Below are 19,866 nucleotides of genomic sequence, written 5' to 3' on the forward strand. Positions count from 1 at the left end.
TGTGTGTTGAGTGTGCCATACATTAAACTCCTCCCTGAAGAGCTTGTTGTCATCAGCCATGCGACGGTTCATTTCTTCCTCGAGCTTGTCGACGGGAAGTGGAGGGTACTTCCTGTTTGTGCTGGGTGAGCGGGCCAATAGTGGGACGCTCTGAAGTTCTGCGCCGGCGAGCAGGAAGGGAGGAGGCAGGAGAGGAGGGAAGGAACGGGAGGGGTGAGACAGGTGGAGATAAAGACGGGGGAGAAGGGGGTAGAAAAGTGAGAGTTGAGCTGTCTTACATCAAGTTGCACTGACTTCATCATTTGTCTTTTCTAAAAGTGCCCACCAGAGGGCGATGTGATTCAACACTGTGAAATGAGCGAGGTTACTGCAGCCCTGTTGGTTAGGTAATCACAGCGAACAAAAGCCTTCTGCCAGCAGTCAACCAGTGTAATGTTATCAGCCAGGGAAGCAAGATCAATCAAGTGTTATCAGAAACAACTAAGAGTAACAGGTTAGGTCAAGTCGGCTGTAAATATTTGCGGATACGACCCAAAACAAATAAATGAATGCTGCTCAGTGAGTGTTCAGTCAGTCACATCTGCAGACACAGACAAAGCACACACAAACACAAACACTGATGCATGTGTTGGAGTTTTACCTGTATCATCTGATCTACCATTGGTCAGTCTGAAGGAGTTTGAATGGCTTCCCGCCTGCTTGTACTTTTTAAACCTGTCAATCAACACAGATCAAAGTGCATATTAATACACAGAGATTTGTGTGTATCTTTGTGACACACACACACACACACACAAATAAAAACATATCGCCTTAGTCTCGCAGCTGAATGCCAATCAGCCATTGCCATGGTAACAGGAGCACCTCAGGCCTTCACCACACGTCTCCAGCTTGTGTGTAACATCAGCTGCACTTCACCAACCTGAGCATGTAGAGGATGATGATGATGAAGATGATGACCAGCAGGGAGGACAGAGCCACCATGACTGCAATGATCGGCATGTCATCAGACTGGTTGTTGTCTACATCAGAGATGGAAAAAAAAGCAGAGAATAATGGTTTGTAAGATGGATTTATAAAAAAAATTCAAAAAGGTGTCTCAACACTTGAGGTGAGTCAGTGTTTTTTTTAAACTGATGCCAAATTCCATTGCCCTTACTGAATTAGTCTCATATTACACCATTAGATGAAGCTTGAGATCTTAAATGTGAATGTTTTATCAGTTTATAAATGTAACACATTTTAACAAGAAATTATTCAATGTGCACAAAACATGGGAAGGTGATTTTACTTGTTTTTGTTTTTTTTTACATATCAATATTAATTCAAATATGACCATCTATTAAAACCACAACGGAAGTGTGAGAAAGACCTGGAACATGAAATAACTTGTTAATTAGCAAGCGTTAGAGGCAAGTTTGCAATGGTATGAGATTTTCCCAATATGATAACCATCTCAGTAAAAATCACTTGCATTGCACAATTATTAATATTATCAGTTACAATGAACCTTAAAGGAATGAAAGAAGAAAGTTATTTTTGGTTGGTCGCAAAATATTATGTACTAACAGACATGAAACTTGATATAAACTTGGAAAAAAAATACTATACTAAATACTGTAGATAAGCAAATTTACACAGTGGATAACTGTCTACTTTCATAACGTGGTATACCTTGAAACTCGTATGCCACTGCAATCCTATTTAGAGATGTTGTTCAGCAGATTTTCTTCGGACAAAGCCAGGCAAGCTATTACCCCATTTTCAGTCTTTAAAAAAGGTAGACAATGTAGACAAACTATCCTCAAAGGACAATTTCAATTTCATACTGTTTTACTTTGACTTCAAACACCTTGGAACCTTATTTCCCTCTGAGGATGACCTGCTCATTCACTTATGGAACTACATCAAATAACTACTTCTGAATTTGTATTATTACCTAATCGATATCCTAAATGGTAACTTTTCGAGTTTGAATTTTTTTCCAAAACTGCATAGTGCACCTTAAAGCTAAATTATGCTAACCAGCTGCTAGCTGTAGCCTTATATTTAATGTGCAGACATGAGAGTGATATATGCATACCTTACTTTTAATAGACCTTGTTTTTTTTTTTAATCCCTCTGTCATTTTATTTAGTTTTTAATCTGTTGTTCTTAATTTGTGTTTTTATCTGCAGATTTTTCCCCTTTTTCTGTGAAGCACTTTGTAACCTTGTTTGGAAAAGTGCTATATAAATAATGCTTATTTTTATAATTATAATTATTATTACTATTATCACTCTGTCGATCAACTGAAAAATCTATTTACTTACTGTTCCGGCAAAAATGTAATGAATACTATAATCAATATCTAGTGGTTGTTTAAAGTCCCAAAAACAAAGTTTTTCAGCTTGTTAACATTTCAGAATGTGGGTAAAATAAACCAAGAGCCAAGGTTGTAAAATGACCTCTGCCTCTTTCAACACCAGCCTGGATCTTTCCTTTCCGTAATGGTTGTCCATGTTAATATTTTATTGAGCTTCCAAAGGAAAAGAAAACCTAAACAGAAACCCAAATAGAGAGGCAGAAAGAGTGCACAAGGCTGTCCTTTGGAGTGAGCACATAAATCACAGATTAACAGTTGAGAGGTTTGACCCTTGGCTTCACGATGACAGCAGACGCAGGGTGATGGTATAACATACTGAAACATTTAGGATGTTTACCATAAATTCCTAATGAATTATTCAGAGTTTTAAGGTTAAATGCTTGTTTTGAATCAGGCACCCATGTAGGACTATTGTGATGCTACTGCCTGTTGACAAAGCACTGTGGTCACACAGGCTTAACATTACAAATTAGACATTACATGAACCAAGTCATCTATTCTTTGTGATGCCTCCTGTAGATTACAATAGCTGACCAATTTGTATGTTTCCACCACGCGCATGAGTTACTGGTTGAAGGCAACCCTGTGGTCTTCCTGGTGACCTTACACTGTCACTGTTAACACAAAAGACATGAGATCTGCGTGAACAACAACAGGAGTTTGGCGCACAAAAAAAACTGGCTGCCGTTTGTGTGCTGATGACTGGTCAGTAAGACACACTGGGTGACAACAAAAGAAGAGATTTTTCTAGAAAACTGCATGGCAGCGGTGACAATGCAATGACAAAATCAGCTGTTCCAGGGGCCGACTCAAAAATTCAAGAAAGCTCTTAACGTTACCGACAAACTATGCGGCAAAGAATGCATCATTTGACTTCATGCTCCATGTGCACTTTCTGGTGGGAAGTGGTTTGGAACGCACCCCAGTTATGTTGCATTTTCACACACAATTCCCAGGACTTCTCCCTCGGACAATGTGTACATTGAACAGAGCTGGAGCACAACAGGCTGTGGGCATCATGTGGAATTGACCCAGCCTTGACAGATCTGATGCCATCTAGAAGTGCTCACAGCTCCACACAAGGCTCACAGACGGCCAGGCAGAGACAATAGAGCAATTACATAACACCTAACAACCAAAAGTGATTATGTTATATAACAGACATACCATTCAGCAGTGCAGGCACAGCTGTTGTATTTATGTTGACCAGGCGTGTATAAAGCTCATCTGATGTTCTACAGCTTTCCATTAAGTCTGAAAATACACTCCCCAAGTGTTTTTACACCAAAACAGCTTCAAATGCTCCTGCAGGATGATTCAGAACTTACTTGCTGTTATTATGATCTATGATAAAAACCATCCTTCCGAATCAATCAATGAAATTTGATAGTGATTTGTGTGTTTCTCTATAATCATGTAATATGAATAATTAATGTAAAAGAAAAGGGTGGGGGGAGTCATGTTTCACTTACAAGGATATTACTAGGATGGTCAGTGAGCAGACACAACGCTGCTAAAAGTGAAGCCGAAATTTAAAGTATTTTCTTCATGTTTAAAGCGCTGAAGTCCATTTTAATGCTGCAATCCAAGTTTCATGCTGTACAAAAGCAGCATTACATGAAATCAACAAGATGCATACTAATCTTTCATCGACATTGTTTGTTTTTAATTCAAAGTAACAGTTTTAGGCAGTGTCTGGGTTGTTTGGTTTGGTGGCACTCTCATTCCTGTGGGTGACTGGTCAAATGCAGGTATGTCACGTCAGGATATTTCCAGCACTGCTACAATGGAGTCTAAAAGCAGAAAAGTGTTCGACTCTCTAAAATATTAAAGGTCGACTCTTGACCAGAAAGCTCACTTGGCTGCTCTTTGGAGCTGTTGCTGCGGCTTTGCCAGGCTGCATGAATAACACACGGCTCGATGGAACAACACAAAAAAAGAAACACCCCGACACTCTCATGTGGTATACCATCAATCTGTGATGTTTATGTATTCCAGGAGTTATTCGAATGAAGCCTTGCTTTATCGCTGCATCCAGATTCCTTTAACCTTTTCTATTTCAGTTAGGCCATGTTCACACCTAACACTACAATGTGTCTTGGATGATCTGATGACAAGTGGCAGTTCTAAACGCAGAACCGAATGCCCCCAAAATGTGTTGAGAATTCATTAGGACCTAAAAAAAACATAAAAAACCTCTCTGGCCCAGCTGTATCCAGCTGATCTGCCGGTGACAGACGGCTTGAATAAAAAGTATAAACCTGAAGCAAATCACAGAACAGTGAACAGAGTCTTTTTTCTGTTTAGCATCAACTGAAATTTTGTTGCAGATAAAATCAAATGAGAGCAACAAAGAAAAATCCCATCATGGAACAATCTGCAAATATCTTTGCTTTAAATTTCCAACACTTCTCTGAATGACTCTGGACAACTGCGGAGAGTGTGAAAATGCTGACGGTTTACATTCAGCTGTAGGTTTATGCAAAGACAGACAGACAGAATCATAGCAGTTCCAACGACACGGTAAGTGGGTGTTATTCCATTCAAGATAAAATGAGTCACTGAAATCACAACACAACGTGTCTTGTTTTTTCATGGCATTCTGGTCTATTTAGGCTACCATTGGTAGAGTACAACACATGTTTGTGTTTTTTATGACTCATCCCCATGTGACTGTAAAAAGATGCTACATTACTATCAGGGCTGTAAAAAGTACCCTCAAGTCATACTGGAGTAAATAAAAGTTAAGTTATTGTTTTAAAATACGACTTTGGTAAAAGTGGAAGTCACTCATACAAATAATAAATGAGTAAGAGTCTTAAAGTATTTGATATTAAATGTAATTAAGCATCAAAAGTACACGTAAAAGTGAATTACACGTATTTACATGTATTTATATCCTGTATACTATGGGTCGACTGATTACTTGTCTGGCCAATTATCGTTTTTTTAATCACATTACTGATTTTTAAAAAAATGAATTGATGATTTGCTACTTTGGCTCTGATGCAGCATGCAATCTGCAAAGTAACTAGTAAGTAAAGTTATCAAATAAATTTTGTGAGTAAAAAGTAGAAGTATGAAGAAGTACGTCAAAACTGTACTTAAGTACAGTACTTGAGTAAATGTATTAAGTTACATTCCATCAGTGATTACTATAATAAGTGTAGACACAATTCCCTAATCTTTAACTTTGTGTATATTGTGTCATGGTGGATAGATATTATTAAATAAACAGACACCCCTGAATATGCACACACACTCACCATGTGGGGTGGTGTCTGAGGTGAAATCCAGCCCAGGTTCTGTGGTGGTCTCTGTCTCCTCCGTTACTATATACCCATCATCATCAAGGTCAGTCTCTGTAGTTGGGGTGTCCGGAACATAATCTATGGTGTCGTTGTCTCCCCCTGCCGGGGTGGGAGGAGGGGGAGGCTCTGTAGTCGGAGGTGCCTGTGGGGCATCAGTTGGAGCTGGAGGTGGGGAGAATGGCAACAACCTCCCCGTGCCATTGGGGCCCACTTCTTCTGCATCATCCTCAACAGCTGGGGCTGTGGTTGTGGTGGTGGTTGTTGTTGTTGTTGTTGTTGTTATTGTCGTCACCGGGATGACTGCGGGGGCAAGCGTCGTGGGTGGGCCAGCTTGGGCTTGTGTGGGTACGACTGTGAAGTTGAGAGATGGTGCGACTGGGGGATCTGTGGGTTTGGCAGTGATTTTTGGAGGACCTAGAAAGAAGAAGACTTTGTTCAGTATGGTGCAATTTTTCAGAGTGAGCCTTTTAAGTTAAGATGGTGAATAATAAAAGGAATTTGATGTAAGTGAACACGGTTCGTACTTGTGATGGGTACATGATCCTGGGCTGAGGCCCCGAGGGCTAGACTGAGCAGCAGGAGCAGGGGACACACACCCATTCTGCCCTAGATGGAGGAAACACAACAAAAAGGGATAAGAAGGTTTTAGTCATGAACAAACTCAAATCTCTTTGAAATCAATAAAAAAAAAAGTTACTCAACCCAAAGATTTTTTCATTAAGATCAGTAGACTTGATCTCTGTGTTGTATAATCCACTGTCTATTTTTAAATCTTCTAGCCTAATCCCACATGTTCATTTCTGGAAGGTAATACTCTAATACTAATACATTAATACTAAATCTAACATGAAAAAAAGACATGAATAATGTTGCACCTGTGCATGTTAAATGTTTACCTGAAGAAGGGAAGTTGGCATCAATCACTCATTCGCACAGCGTGGTCCTAGGAAGCAAACAGAGGACACTTAGACACTTACTGTAGCATGACACAGAGGAACTCATCACTTTATTTTGTCAAAACCGTCAAGAAATATATCATTTATCTACTGTATTATTTATTAGATGAAAAAATTCTCTGTGTCAGTCTGGCAGGAGCCATTAGAGTAATCAAGTGACATTCAAGTGATTTAGTGAATCAGTAACCCTCAATGTTTACATTAACTTAAAAATTAAATATGTAACATTTGAAATTTTAACCAGCACTGCGACAAAGAGCTGCTGAGCAGGAACATTTCTGTAGTCTGAGTTTTTTCCAATATCTTGGAGCTCTAATAAGGACACAGGTGTGAAGAAAGCAGACTAATTTTCCCTAAAAATGTACATCAGCATTTGGCAAAAATTCATAATTGTGATTTGGTGACTTCCAGCAGAATAACACCATGTTCATATGCTCATATCATATATTCACTTTTTTCAATTTGATTCCCAGGAAATTTGATAGGGCTGGGGGAGGAAATATCAATACATGGATGCATTTGGATTCTCTCTTGAATATTATGTCTTGATGCAGAAAAAGACAATGACTGGAACATTCGCAACACTATAATCACCTGAAACAATTCTGTGAGACAGGGCTGTATGTTCCTTACGTCTAAATCAACTGGATGGTGAAATGAAATGGACGTGAACATCTGGTTTACATTCTAAGATAGGCTGCTTCTTGGTTTTGGTGAGGATGGCTGAGCACATGCAAAGACAATGGAAGTAAGACTCTCATCCCTAAAATTATAGTTATAGTTTAATTATAGAAGTAAGATATCATAGATCATTAGAAATGAGTTAAAAGCTAACACAGTAATTTCATATTCATCTACTTTTTCAACAGGGCTTTGACTTAAAAAGGCCAAACTAAACTAACATTTGACATATTCGTCACCCGCAGCACGACCAAAACAGAATTAGTGTCACATTTAAATTCCTGCAGTGACGGTGAATCAGCACTTAGGACTCTCTTCACCCACTGACATGGGGATGAGCGGGTGGAGGCCAGAGGACTGACAGACTTGGAGAAAGCATGACGGAGGCTGGGTGGTCGTCGGCTTGACTGGCTGTCAGTCTTTTCATAATCCCAGAGGCCAACAAGGCTGTTGTCTCCCTGACTGAGCTGTGATAATCCCTGGACCTAATCCCGTGGTCCTGACCCTGAAATAATCCAGCCCGTCTGCCTTTGCTCACAGAGATACTTCAGCACTGAGCCAAACACTGCAACGCTACAACACACAAACTGATGCTTTACATCAGGGATTATTGCATCAGTGGGCAGAGGATAAATTGGGCGCTAAAAGCCCTAATAGTGCCAGTTGCCAATCTTCTGGTGTTTTGAACTGAGCTCATTCATTGCGGTACTTACATTCTGGTTTTAGCAAAGAGCTGTTTGGCTCTGACTGCAGCCTGAAATGGGGCATGATGAGCAAGTTATGTTGTCAATGACGATGCTATTAACCTACAAATCCAATTGTTGCAATCCCTTTCTCTCCCTCACCCAGCCCTGCATCCACTTAGCCAGCAAATGTCTGCTTCCCAAAAACAATTCATGCCTTCAGCAAAACAGTCGATGGAAAAATTCAACAGAGATGTCTTTCTAAATATTTTTGCTATGGATGCCCTTTTGGGAAACACCGACACTAAGACAAAAAAAGTTTCTTTTGGCTTGAATTTTAAGTGGAATAAGGGCAGGCTGTGTCTGTTCTTGTCACAGAAATGCTTTCAGAAGGGCCTTCTCTTTGTTTTTCAGCTGACTGAATTGTCTGGGTTGCAGCTAATTAATACATTTCATCATCAATTAATCTGCCGACCATTTTCTCAATAGTAAAAATGAAGCATTTAGTCCATAAAATATCTGAAAATAGTTAAAAATGTCTATCCCAGTTACCCAGAGGGGATGTCTCCAAATGTCTAGTTTTTTCCGACCAGTAGAGATGAAATCAGCAAATTTTCACATTTTAAGAGCTGGGAATGAAGAATGTTGCCATTTTGTCTTAATAAAATTACTCAAATTATTGATTAGCATAATTGTTGCCAAATCATTTTCTGTTAAACATCAAATCAATTGATCAAATAATGACGGTTGTTCCAATTATGTCTAAACCAATCTAGAGACAGAAAAACAGACTTACACATGCTTGCCACTTAACATGCAGGTACAATGTGATCCTGACCAAATAGTATGTTAATTCCACATAATATCCTACCAGTGAATGACACATATGGGCAAACAAAGCATTGTGTACGATAATAACTGCACTTTGTCTTCCTGAGCCTACAGGTTGTCTGGTCAAAACAAATCCCTTGCTAACCCACAAACCACATTACAACACTAACCCCTTACGTCGTCTACTATCCTCCCCTTCAGTCCTCATTAAAAGGAGTGACTCAGCTATAATGGACAAGCTCAGTGATTAGCACCATTTTGTGTGAATTAGCCTTATACAGCATCTGTCTAAATGTGTAGTGAATGCGACGTGATATACTAATGGGTATGTTTCGCATCAACAAGCTTTTTTTGTGTAACCTTTTCATAATGAAGCATGACTCATTGTTTTCTGCGTGCCAACTAGGGAGGCTGCATGACGTGTCACTGTGTTGGTGTAAGTGATATAAGCCGGTCCTGTTGCTAACCTTCACTTCCGAGATGCTGCAAGAGCCTGAGAGGTTTTTATCCAGAGACTGGAGACCCAAGAGAACAAGCTCCCTAGACATGCATCTTAATGTGTTTCGGCCTCCTGAGAAGCAGCAGTCTTCCAGTGTGTCCGTGTATGTGTAAATGCATGCAATTCAGACTCGTGCGTTGGTAGTGGACATCATTAATTTAAGAGGTACTGGGCAAGTGCTTTTATTTGTGCCGTTTTTAGGTTTTGTGCTGTCAGTGCTCTCTATTAAAAAGATACTCCAGGGGATGGGATGGCAACTCAAATGATGGACAATGCAGGAGAAAGAAAAGAGACTTACAGTTGAGTTATTTTCAATTAAGCCAAATATCGGACGGAACTGGTAAAAGTGAATTTTACCACTAGTTATGGGACATGACTCAACCGCTTCCGAGTGGAACATAATAAGAGCTCATGAAGAGTGTAGCCGAAACATAATCCATCAGGACAACTCTGATACAGCCAGTTTTGATTTGTCATAACAACCATTCAGCTTAACTTTTTTCCTCCAACAGTTTAATATCAAAATAATGAATAAAATATAACTTTGGACTCAAGTTACTTGAAAAAAGGATGACCTTGCACATCAATGACATTTCCATAAAATGTTCCTGCAAATGTTTCACAATAAAAGCTGTGCTTAGTGTCCACTCTGTCCACTCAAACACTAGAGGGCTTTGAAACAGAAACGGATATTATTGAAAGTATTGTAGTGTGTATGGTCTTAAAATAATATTGCAATATTTTTAAGAGAATATATATCTTGATATTTTGAAATCTTCTCAATTTCGCACTTTAAACCACTTCATAACACTAGTTATAATTAATCACCAGTAATGTGGATATAATGACTAAGTGGGTAAAAGCAAGTATTAAAACAAGAAGAAAAGTCTGTATTCATCCGCAATTTGGCCTCGTTTTTGTAAAGTGGGAGGAAGTGGAGACATGTCTATCTTTATTTATGTCACTGCTCTCCATCTACACCTGACAAATGCCGATTCAGTCAGTTCGCATAAAATCAAACCAGTCAAGCAGAACGGCAAAACCGGAAATGTACCCAACCGGGATTATATTATTACATAGGGAGTTAATCACACATGAACAGACACTGTTATTGACAGACCAATATACTTCTTAAAAGAACAAACAAAAGTCTCACTACATTACTTACTTTCACTCATTTGATCTCGTTTCATGAACAGATTTAACTGACAGAGCACTTTTCCTCTTTATTTCCAATCCACCTCCTCAGCCAAATGTAAACAAAACAAACAGTTTCATCATGCTATTCCCTGCAGAAACATGTACATGCCCATCTATTAGTGAATGAATATACTGAAAGGTAGTCATGCAGCTCATGCTCGTCTGACTTTGGGCTTGTTTTGTGCAACCATGTGAATATTTTTCAGACAAAGCCGAGAGCACAGAGAGCAAGACCTTTAAAGCAGTCACCACTGGGATGAGCTGCACTATGGCCAAGTGCAAACCTGCCACAGCTTTCTTAAGACTGTGACAAGCAACAAGCAACAAAAATCAATAGCCTGACTGCAGGGAATAAAAAAAACACACAAAAATGTGACAGGACATTTGCTTCCTTTTCTAATCAAAAATGACTATGGTTCATTTGTTTTTCACTCCCCATATCCCTTAAGTGTTATTTTAAGCCTACTTGCTGTATCAGAACACACTGCACCGCTTGACTGATGCTAGGAAAACAACAGGACTTAAACCTCATCGAAATTTGGCTTTGAATGTTCGGGCAGATTCTTAGGCTTGTTTACTTATTCTTGGATGGGGTTTTTCTACATTGGGAACATTTCTAACTTTAGACTGCATTTTATCCAGACATAGCTCTTTATATAATAGCCTACTGACGGATTGAGTAGATTCTTTGATAAATCATCAAATAATAAAGCTGCATTGTTTAGTATTGTTCGGGCATCTGTACCAATGTTGGTACTGACATTGATAATAATTAGGGCTGAGAATCACACACTCACTCGCGATACAATTCACGCAGTTTGTCTCCTATAAGACAAACTGCAGGAATTCTGTATTTATTGACTGCATCATGGAGTGCACAGTGCAGTATTAGCTTAGTCCCTCTTTATCACACACACTGACTGCAACTGGACTATATTCACATGCCATCATTCCATTGTGCCAAATGTTTTAATAAAAAACAAAAAAATAATAATTTTGGAGCCAGTGTATCGATATTTGCGTCACAATATATTGCCGCATCACCGTATCGATATTTTGTCCCAATCATGTGCAATGATTAGGGCTGCACAATTAATTGAAATATCACTGAAATTGTAATATGGGAAAGTGCAAAATACAAGTCGCAAGAAGCTGCATTTTTTGGATAAAGGTAAAGTGTGTGACAAAACAGTGCTGCAGAGATGCCCTGGCCTACAAATGTTTTTGGCCAAATGTAAGAAAGCATGTTTCTAAGATAAAGGCTCCAAAAAATGACCACGTCTTCATGATTTTAATAGTTTCTCCACTGGAAATGAAAATTGTGATGCAAAAATGAAATCATTCTCACTAATCTTGAATCACATCACAATCATCTGTATATGATATCTGTTAAAATAATCACAATATGATTTTCTTTTCATGATATGCTGCAGACCCTAATAGCTGCTATGCTTATCCCTCATGCTACATTTCTAGTTAACTCCTGGGAAATGACTATCGGTTAAACTGAGTAAAAATGTGGACAACTCACTCAAAAATACGAAAAAAATATGCGGACAATTCAGATACAACAATCTGTTCTTTGTTGTGTCAGGGCTGAAGAATGGAGAAATTTTGTTGAATGTTTCTTGGTAGCACAAAGATGACAACACATAATAAATAAAAATCAAAACAAAGGATAAATTCATTTCGATATACATTGGTTGAATTGCACACCAAAAAGTCATAACTGAAAATGAATCACCCCATATATAGTCATGGAAGACAACATACTAAACTATAAAATCTTTCTCATTTTGTGTGTCACCACCATTGTGCAGAGCTCAATGCTTAATGTGCATGCGCGTGGTGAGCATGACCAACTAAAGAAGACAGTTGCTTCTGTGCCTGTGGCCAACTGCAGACCTCATAGGAGTGCAATCACACAGTTGTGAAAGGGCTGGGCTGTTCCCATGCCATTTCATTCACACAGTGAAAGGAACACTTATAGGTAGAATATAAAGGAAGTCCAATTACATCTCCATGACAACCAAAGGCCAAAGACGTAAGATCAATGCAAGGTAGTCATTTAATATGGAGGGTTCCCACTCAAGTCCGCGGATTTCACTGATGCTTTTGTATTTACGTGTGACCTTAGGTGAATTAATAAGTATCTTTTCCGACTGCATGAACATGAATTAATGAATGGCTCAAGATGATGATGGATTTTTATAAAAGGCGGAAGAAAATAGACTTTTCCTCAGTATATTATGTGCCGTTTGATCTATATTTTACAGAATCCCAAACACAAATGCGGCCAAACAAATACAACTCACAGTGCTTTTATGTTTAGTATTTTTCTTAAAATCAACAAATTGTATTAATAATTCACAGAGGGTAGCCCGGGGCAAGTGAGTGAGCTGAAAACCAAACAGACACAAACCCTACAGGCCTGGCTGACATGACACCAGTCGTGGTGGTCAAGGGGACTTTACCATTCATGCAGAGAAATATTTCCCTCTGGCTTTCTACAAGGCATCCTGCTTCTCTAGTCGCTGCAGTGCGAGATAATGCTTGTCTGTCTGTCTCCATTCATGGCATATTAATACTGTTTCTATGTCTTGAGAGGAGGAGGGGGGTCCGGGGCAACAGGAATACTGTGAATGCTTCTCTTCACGGGAGACTGAAGTAGGCCTAACCCAGGGCAGCTAGGACTCTCGCTCCGAAACAGACCACAGATTATACGTCCCCAGTGCCACATACAACAGCCACAATCCTCTGGACTTCCCTTTCTGAGGGATACTACTCCCTGCTGGTGTGGTTTGTGTTCCTGTTGCCTTCATTCATGAACTGGTGAGTTGATGAAAAGACGAAGAGAAGCATGGGATTACTATTCTGGCTAATCATACAGGCAAGAGTGACCGCTGCGTCTGTTATTAAGCCCGTAATGATGATTTGGTTCCACCATGCTGGAAGGATCAAGAAAACTCAACTTGTTTCAATGAGTGAGAGTGGTCAGTGAAGCTCTGCGCTGTGTCTGCTTCATTGTGGGGTTTCTCACAGAGCATGCCAGGGGCCTCTCCAGCTTTCCCACATTGGACACAGAGAGGATGTGGAGGCGCAAAGCATGGCCTCCCCACAGAAGCCACTGTGACCTTGGAGTGTGGTGTGGGGCCAAACGGCCAGCCTGAGGGCCACAACGAAACCAGATTCACTATCGCCTCTGCCACTTGAAACAAAACACCAATACTGTTTTTACATCCAGCCATTAAACCTCAATACCTTTGGGTAATGTCCAAAAAGTGTCCATAGTGCAGAGTATTGGAAACGTTCAAGCCCTGAAAGGGATCAGATTCCCTGTTTTGTCTACTTTGATCAGTTTCCTGATGTAAAACATAATTTTGACTATTTCAGACTTGCAGAGCTGCTGGTGTTTAGACCACATTTAACATTTAAGAAGTTTGCCGGTTTTGGTTAAATAAACGCTTTATTATGATGTCACAAAATATTATGTTCTTAAATTTGACTTAAACTTGAAAAACGATATTTAGGTAGTAGGTAATAGGTAGAATTTCATACTGTAGATGAGCAAATATAAGTATTAATTTTTATATCATGGTATACCTTGAAAACTGTTTCGCTGCAACCAGTCAATAGGTATTCTTCTGGCACTAACATCCAGTGGTGGAGGAACAATCAAAATGTCTAAAAAAAATGTATTTTTGTTGATTTGCATTCAAACCCAGAGAAATTAGTAATTTTGTTCAAGGTAACAGTGCACTTAATTTGGTCACCGGTCGCTATTACTTCCAGGAAAAGATCAGATGATAGGTCAGAGAGAGAGGAGTCAAATAGACTAAACGTATCGTGAAAAAAACTTTAACCCATCAGATTTTCTTTGGCAAAGGTGGTTGTTTAACAATGAAGACAACAACTCCCATGATCCCACGCTACCTCATAACGTCGTGACACTAGATTGTTTGTTTCTCTGTTTTTATGAGGGGCCCCTATCCCCAGAAATTACATACTGTGTGTTTAAGTAATATAGTAATACTACACTGTAAAAAATATTGTGACAAGTGAAATATTACTTAAATAAAAGTATTGAGGTTTTATGAGCGTGTGTTTTAAGGATAAAAATTAAAAGTATTCAACACTGAAAAATGGCTCCGTGAGTGTTTCCCACTGTACATTTCTGAATGATTATTATTAATTTATGAATTTGGAATTTTGCTATAGTAGTTGGTGGAGGTGTATCTAATTTTAAGAGCAATGAATTTATATAACATAAATCTTAAAATTACAAATCTTAATTTGTCATTAGCAAGATTTGTAATTAGTAAAGTAACCACAATCTGATACATGATTAATAATGCTGTGAAGTAAAAGGTTATATATTTACCTCTGAAATGTAATAAAGCTGAAGTATAAAAGTTACATCAAGTAATAACTCAAATTTGTAAATACTTTTTTCCCACCATTGGTAATATCAAGACATTTCAAATTAATCTCTACCTGGCAGCAGTAAAACATACAGGTGGCGCTGCCCAGTTCCCCTGCCACACTTTATTTAGTCCTTTGCTTTGGTCATAGGTCTTAGGTTCTGTAACAACGGAACCCAAAGTGAAGGGTCTCATATCTGAAGTGACCATCCTAGAGCAATCGTCCCCTCCTCTTCCTCTGACAGATAAGAAGCCCGTCCGAGATGAAGAGACAATCATCTGAGACTTAACTTCACAGGCAGTGCTTCTCCTTTTTCTTCCACATCAAACTTTACGTGGTGCATTCAAAGACTACTAACATGTTCTTTGGACATTTTTTCACAAAAGGGCAAGAGAGGTCTTGCCGGCTTGAAGGCCAGTGCCAAGGGCAAATATAAATATTTATAACTACAGCTCTCAACTGGTTTTGAATCAGACCTGAATTTGACCTCCACTGCGAAGGCATTGTTTAAAACAGCACATCAAAGTTTTTATCCAGGAGGAAAAACTGACTAAAATGCGATTGAATGAGTCACTTTATTTCTGCTTTTCCCAAACAAAATAAGAAATATGGACACATTCAAAGAATTATCTCCTCTGCCAAGACATACTGTATAACACTCAAAGAATTTATGTGTCTCTTGTTAAGGTATAGAGACACGACCAAGTGTAATCCTTCATATGTAAGAGTGTTAATATGCTGCTTTGAGCCAAACTCACCCTCCCTTCATCCTTAACTCCAACATTCGGTGCCATTATCCCACCTCATGGCAAACCAGCACCCTACTAAAATAAGGAAGTAGCAACCTGATTTTGACTGACCTGCATCGCACGTGAGCTTACAAGATCACAAGAAACTTCTCACACATCTGAAACGCTTCTTAAACCCAGAAACCCCACCTAGTCTTTGAACTCCAATGAAAAGACAAACTGTTATCCATCTCAATCACAGTCGTGGTGAACCAGCAACATCAATCATCCCACATCAGGAGGATGTAAAACAAAGATTTACTCAATCATTTGAAGGGATTACGTAATTACTACCCCACATCTACAGAGGGACAGAACAAGGCCGGATGAGCTCTGGGTGAAACCGCTACAGCCGGGCAAGATATTTGATTCATGAACTTGTTAGTCACCACACAGGTTCATTTCCTGCGTTGCGAAATCAATGTACTTGAGGCTGAATGGCATATCACATGTGGCTGAAATCAGGCTGCATAATGCTCCGTAATCCTCTAAATGTAGTTGTGTTAATTCTGTCAGAGGCAGAATTACAGTGCTCTTCCACAGTCAAATGTGTGGACCCACAGGTGGAAACAAAAATATACCTCCTGCCCCACCCAAAGAGCCAACTCATAATATTGTGTCAGCACCCTGAAATTGTGAAATCTCACGACGCGGAGGTAATTTCAAACATCCGGCCATCGAAACTTCACGCAAAAGGTTCCAACAAGCCAATTTCAAGCTATACTTTATTGTTATTTTTAGAAACTAGGCCAATCATGAAACGTGTGGTGGTGTGAGGATCACTCAAGCTCCTCTGCAGGATCCCAGGATGGAAATAACTCCTTTTTTCTTAAAATAGGGTGGAGAAGATATGGACAGCAGAGCGAGGAAGATGATAACAGCTCTGCCTTTACTTTCCTCACGCAGTCTGACTTTCCTGAGATGGGGCTGCTTGACAACCAAAGATGGTTTGACAGCAACATTGGGAAAGAGGCGGACGTGTCCGGGCCTGACACGCAGAGGTCAAGGTAGGCCTGGGAGGAGTCACACAAGTTAGCAGGAGGTGCAGCTTGACTTTTGCACTTGGACGGTCCGAACATGACAACCTCGGTGAAGTGGAAAGCGTCTTGTGGAGAGGTACGGTGGATAAGTGATGCAGTAAGGACTTATTCAGAATTTGACAAGCCTCCTCAGCCCGGATGATGTCTCTCTCTGCACTGACTTTCAAACATTCAAACTATTCTCGTAGTTGATGTTGATGTATGCACTCATTCTGTCTCCGATCGACCCCATTTCTCATGATAAACAAGCCATTAAAAGGAATAATCAGTGTTGTAATGAGCTGAGAAATCATAACTTTATAGAGTCGACGTGAAAATAAAAAAAAACTTCAGCAGCCACAAGATTGAATTGGTATGCTCGGTTACACCCAACAGTCAGAAAGAGGGGAGATTATTAATCATTACAGAGGGGGGGAAAAAAAAACTTTGGGAGAGGTTGTGGAGGGGAATGTTCACTCCAGTGTCAGAGAGCAGCAGCAGAAGAAGAAACACAAAGCAGGCGCTGCTGTGATTTCACAGACCTTACATGTTAATGTTAGGGCGACCTAATTCCTGTTGTGGGTCGCATGAAGCCCCCCTCCCTGCTCCTCCACCCACCCAGGCAGCTCCCCACCCTCCCTGGACGTGTAATAACAAAGCGTTGATCAATAAAGTGTACTTTCCAGTGAGGCAGGACAGACCTGGATCTCCTCTTTGTTCCACTGCCAGCGCAACAGCATCCGTGCTGGCACACACAGAAAAAAAACCCGAGTCACTTCTCAAGTGTTTGTCACACTCATCTCCTCCAAGCCCCCTTTTCTCGAGGAGCCCCCTTCGCCAAAAAAAAAAAAAAATTCCCTCCCTGCCTCCGAGCGACTTCTCAAATGTTCAAGCGTTCACAAAGAGGTTCACAACTATCAAACGCAGCCCTGCTCCCCGCTAAGCCTCGGGCTGACTCCTCTGTGACACAGGTATCGTGTAATGAAGCCCGTGTGGGTGGAAAGTAGGGGGGGGACAAAGTGCTTGTTTGTGGGTGACACAGTGTTACAGCGAGAGGAAACATGCTGCTACAGCGACATTGGAAACAAGTGTGATTCGGGCTGTGCGCGATAAAAACAAGAAAACTCACCTCAACTCTTGTAGCGCCCAGAGGAAACCCGAGGAAGAGGGGTGGGGGGGGGAGAGAGAAAAGCCGAGCAGGAATGTATCCACTCCTTCTCTTCCACGTTTTTCAACCCCGGCCCCTGTCTCCACACCCCAGGAACCGAGAGTGTGAGCGGGGTGGGGGGACCTGGGTGATAGCAGAGGAGGGAAGCACGATCTGGGACACACAGCCAAACACTTCGCGGTCAGTTTATCAGCTAAATCCAGGCGAGGACGGCACTCCCAGAAAAAACCCGTGTTCGCCCGGGCGTCTCGTCCCTTCGGAGTGTACTTTCTCGGCCTTCCTGGATGTTAAATCCCACGGTCTATCCGCTGTATCCGGGCGCGTCGGCCGACTATTCTAGTCCGCCATGTTGTGTGTCTGTCTGCATAGGAAGAATGGGAAGCGAGCAGCAAATTCCCAGGCCAGGCCCCGTCTCTTCTCCTCTCCACTGTGCGTCTCCACAGCCCGCAGCGACACCTGCCGGCCGAGCTGGAGGCTGCACCGTCCAGACTGAGCCACTGCAGCGAAATGAATCAGGGCCACCACCACACCACAGCGACACTGTGTCCCATTCATAAATACACTAAGGAGATGTTTATTGGGAGCAGAACACATTAGTGAGGGCAGGAACATTACAGTTACATTTTTTTAAGGTGGTTTGTGGTCAAAACACAACAACATTAGACATTTCAGATATATATATATTTTTTTAAAATCAGTCTTTTTTTTCTTGCTTTCTGAAGCGTTGTCGTGATCTGACCCTCAGGGTCACCATACAGTAGTGACAATGTATCCCATTCATGGATAAACTTATTGTGAGAGAACAAACACATTATTGAACTTAGGATGAATCATAAAGACAGTAAATAATAATGAAAAAAGACAGGTTCACGATGGAGCCCTGAAACTTACAAAATGTAGTGAAACGTTATACAAAAATAAACTATACCTCATCAAATAATATTGTTTAATAATAGAAAGATAATCAAAATTAAGTGTGAAAAGAAATATACAGTTTAACACCTTTGCTTTTTAAAACCGAGTGATTAGAGTTTAAAGGCAAGTATAAAACTGTAGTTTTTTTGGCAGCAATTTTGATAATTATTTAATGTAACTGAATTGAGTCGTTTTAAGCAAACATGCCAAAAAGTAACCGATTACAGCTTCTCAGGTGTTTTCAAATGTTTGCTGGTTTCTTCATCTTTTATTGGTGTAAACTCAATACGTTTAGGTTAAGGCTGTTGGGTGGACAAAATATTTGAACTGTGTTTGAAAAAATTGTGACATCACACTTTTCTGACATTTTATAAGCCAAATATTCGTGGATTCAATCATAATGCCAGTAATCATTAGTTACCGCTTTAGATTATAAGCACTATTTCCTAAAGTTAAAGACCAGTGCAAACATCACGTTTGTATCCAGTTTCTTCCTTCTCCACTTCTCCTTTATGGTTCTGGATGATACATCAGCATGCACTAAGTCTGACACAGCCAGGCACTCTCTCATTTTCATCTTTTATAGCTTCTCCAGTCCACCTGAGTTGCATATTTTTGGACACGGAGGCTTGGGCCTGGATTTGAGTTCCTCATGCCGTCAGGTGAAGCGTGCTGACGGAGCCACCAGCAACCATGATGAACTTTTGATAACTCTAAATACTACATCAGTCTTCTATTAAGAGTCACGCAAGGATTTTGCACACAAGATTTCTTATCACATTTTTTATTTATCTCTCATCATAAATGAAGAAGCAATAAAGCTAAAACTTGAAGTTAATAAATAATAACGTATACATACATCAAGTTTTGACTGCTGGTTAATGTCCAGACATAAAACCATTAAGTAGAAATGAAATGACCTAACCATAGATCAGAATGTAAATGGCTGGTGGGTACCAGTGGGTCCACATGGAAACATATTTTGTGCGCTGATTATAAGACTGCATGTTCACTTCTGCCACTGATAA

General features: G+C 40.2%; 1 protein-coding gene across 1 annotated transcript in view; it reads right to left on the bottom strand.

Moving 5' to 3' along the window:
* The window catches only part of ptpra (protein tyrosine phosphatase receptor type A), a 30,090-nt gene extending 11,833 nt beyond the window's left edge, over positions 1-18,257 (bottom strand). The window contains exons 1-7 of the mRNA XM_073468329.1: positions 17,885-18,257; positions 6,573-6,619; positions 6,201-6,282; positions 5,632-6,090; positions 923-1,022; positions 641-714; positions 22-158 (exon numbers count right to left, since the gene is read on the bottom strand). Coding sequence (XP_073324430.1) covers positions 22-158; positions 641-714; positions 923-1,022; positions 5,632-6,090; positions 6,201-6,282; positions 6,573-6,593 — 873 coding nt within the window. The 5' untranslated portion in view covers positions 6,594-6,619; positions 17,885-18,257. The remainder of the gene's footprint in view (positions 1-21; positions 159-640; positions 715-922; positions 1,023-5,631; positions 6,091-6,200; positions 6,283-6,572; positions 6,620-17,884) is intronic.
* Positions 18,258-19,866: the final 1,609 nt, after the last annotated feature.

Source organism: Pagrus major, chromosome 6, assembly GCF_040436345.1.
Source record: "Pagrus major chromosome 6, Pma_NU_1.0".
NCBI classification, from domain to species: Eukaryota; Metazoa; Chordata; class Actinopteri; order Spariformes; family Sparidae; genus Pagrus; species Pagrus major.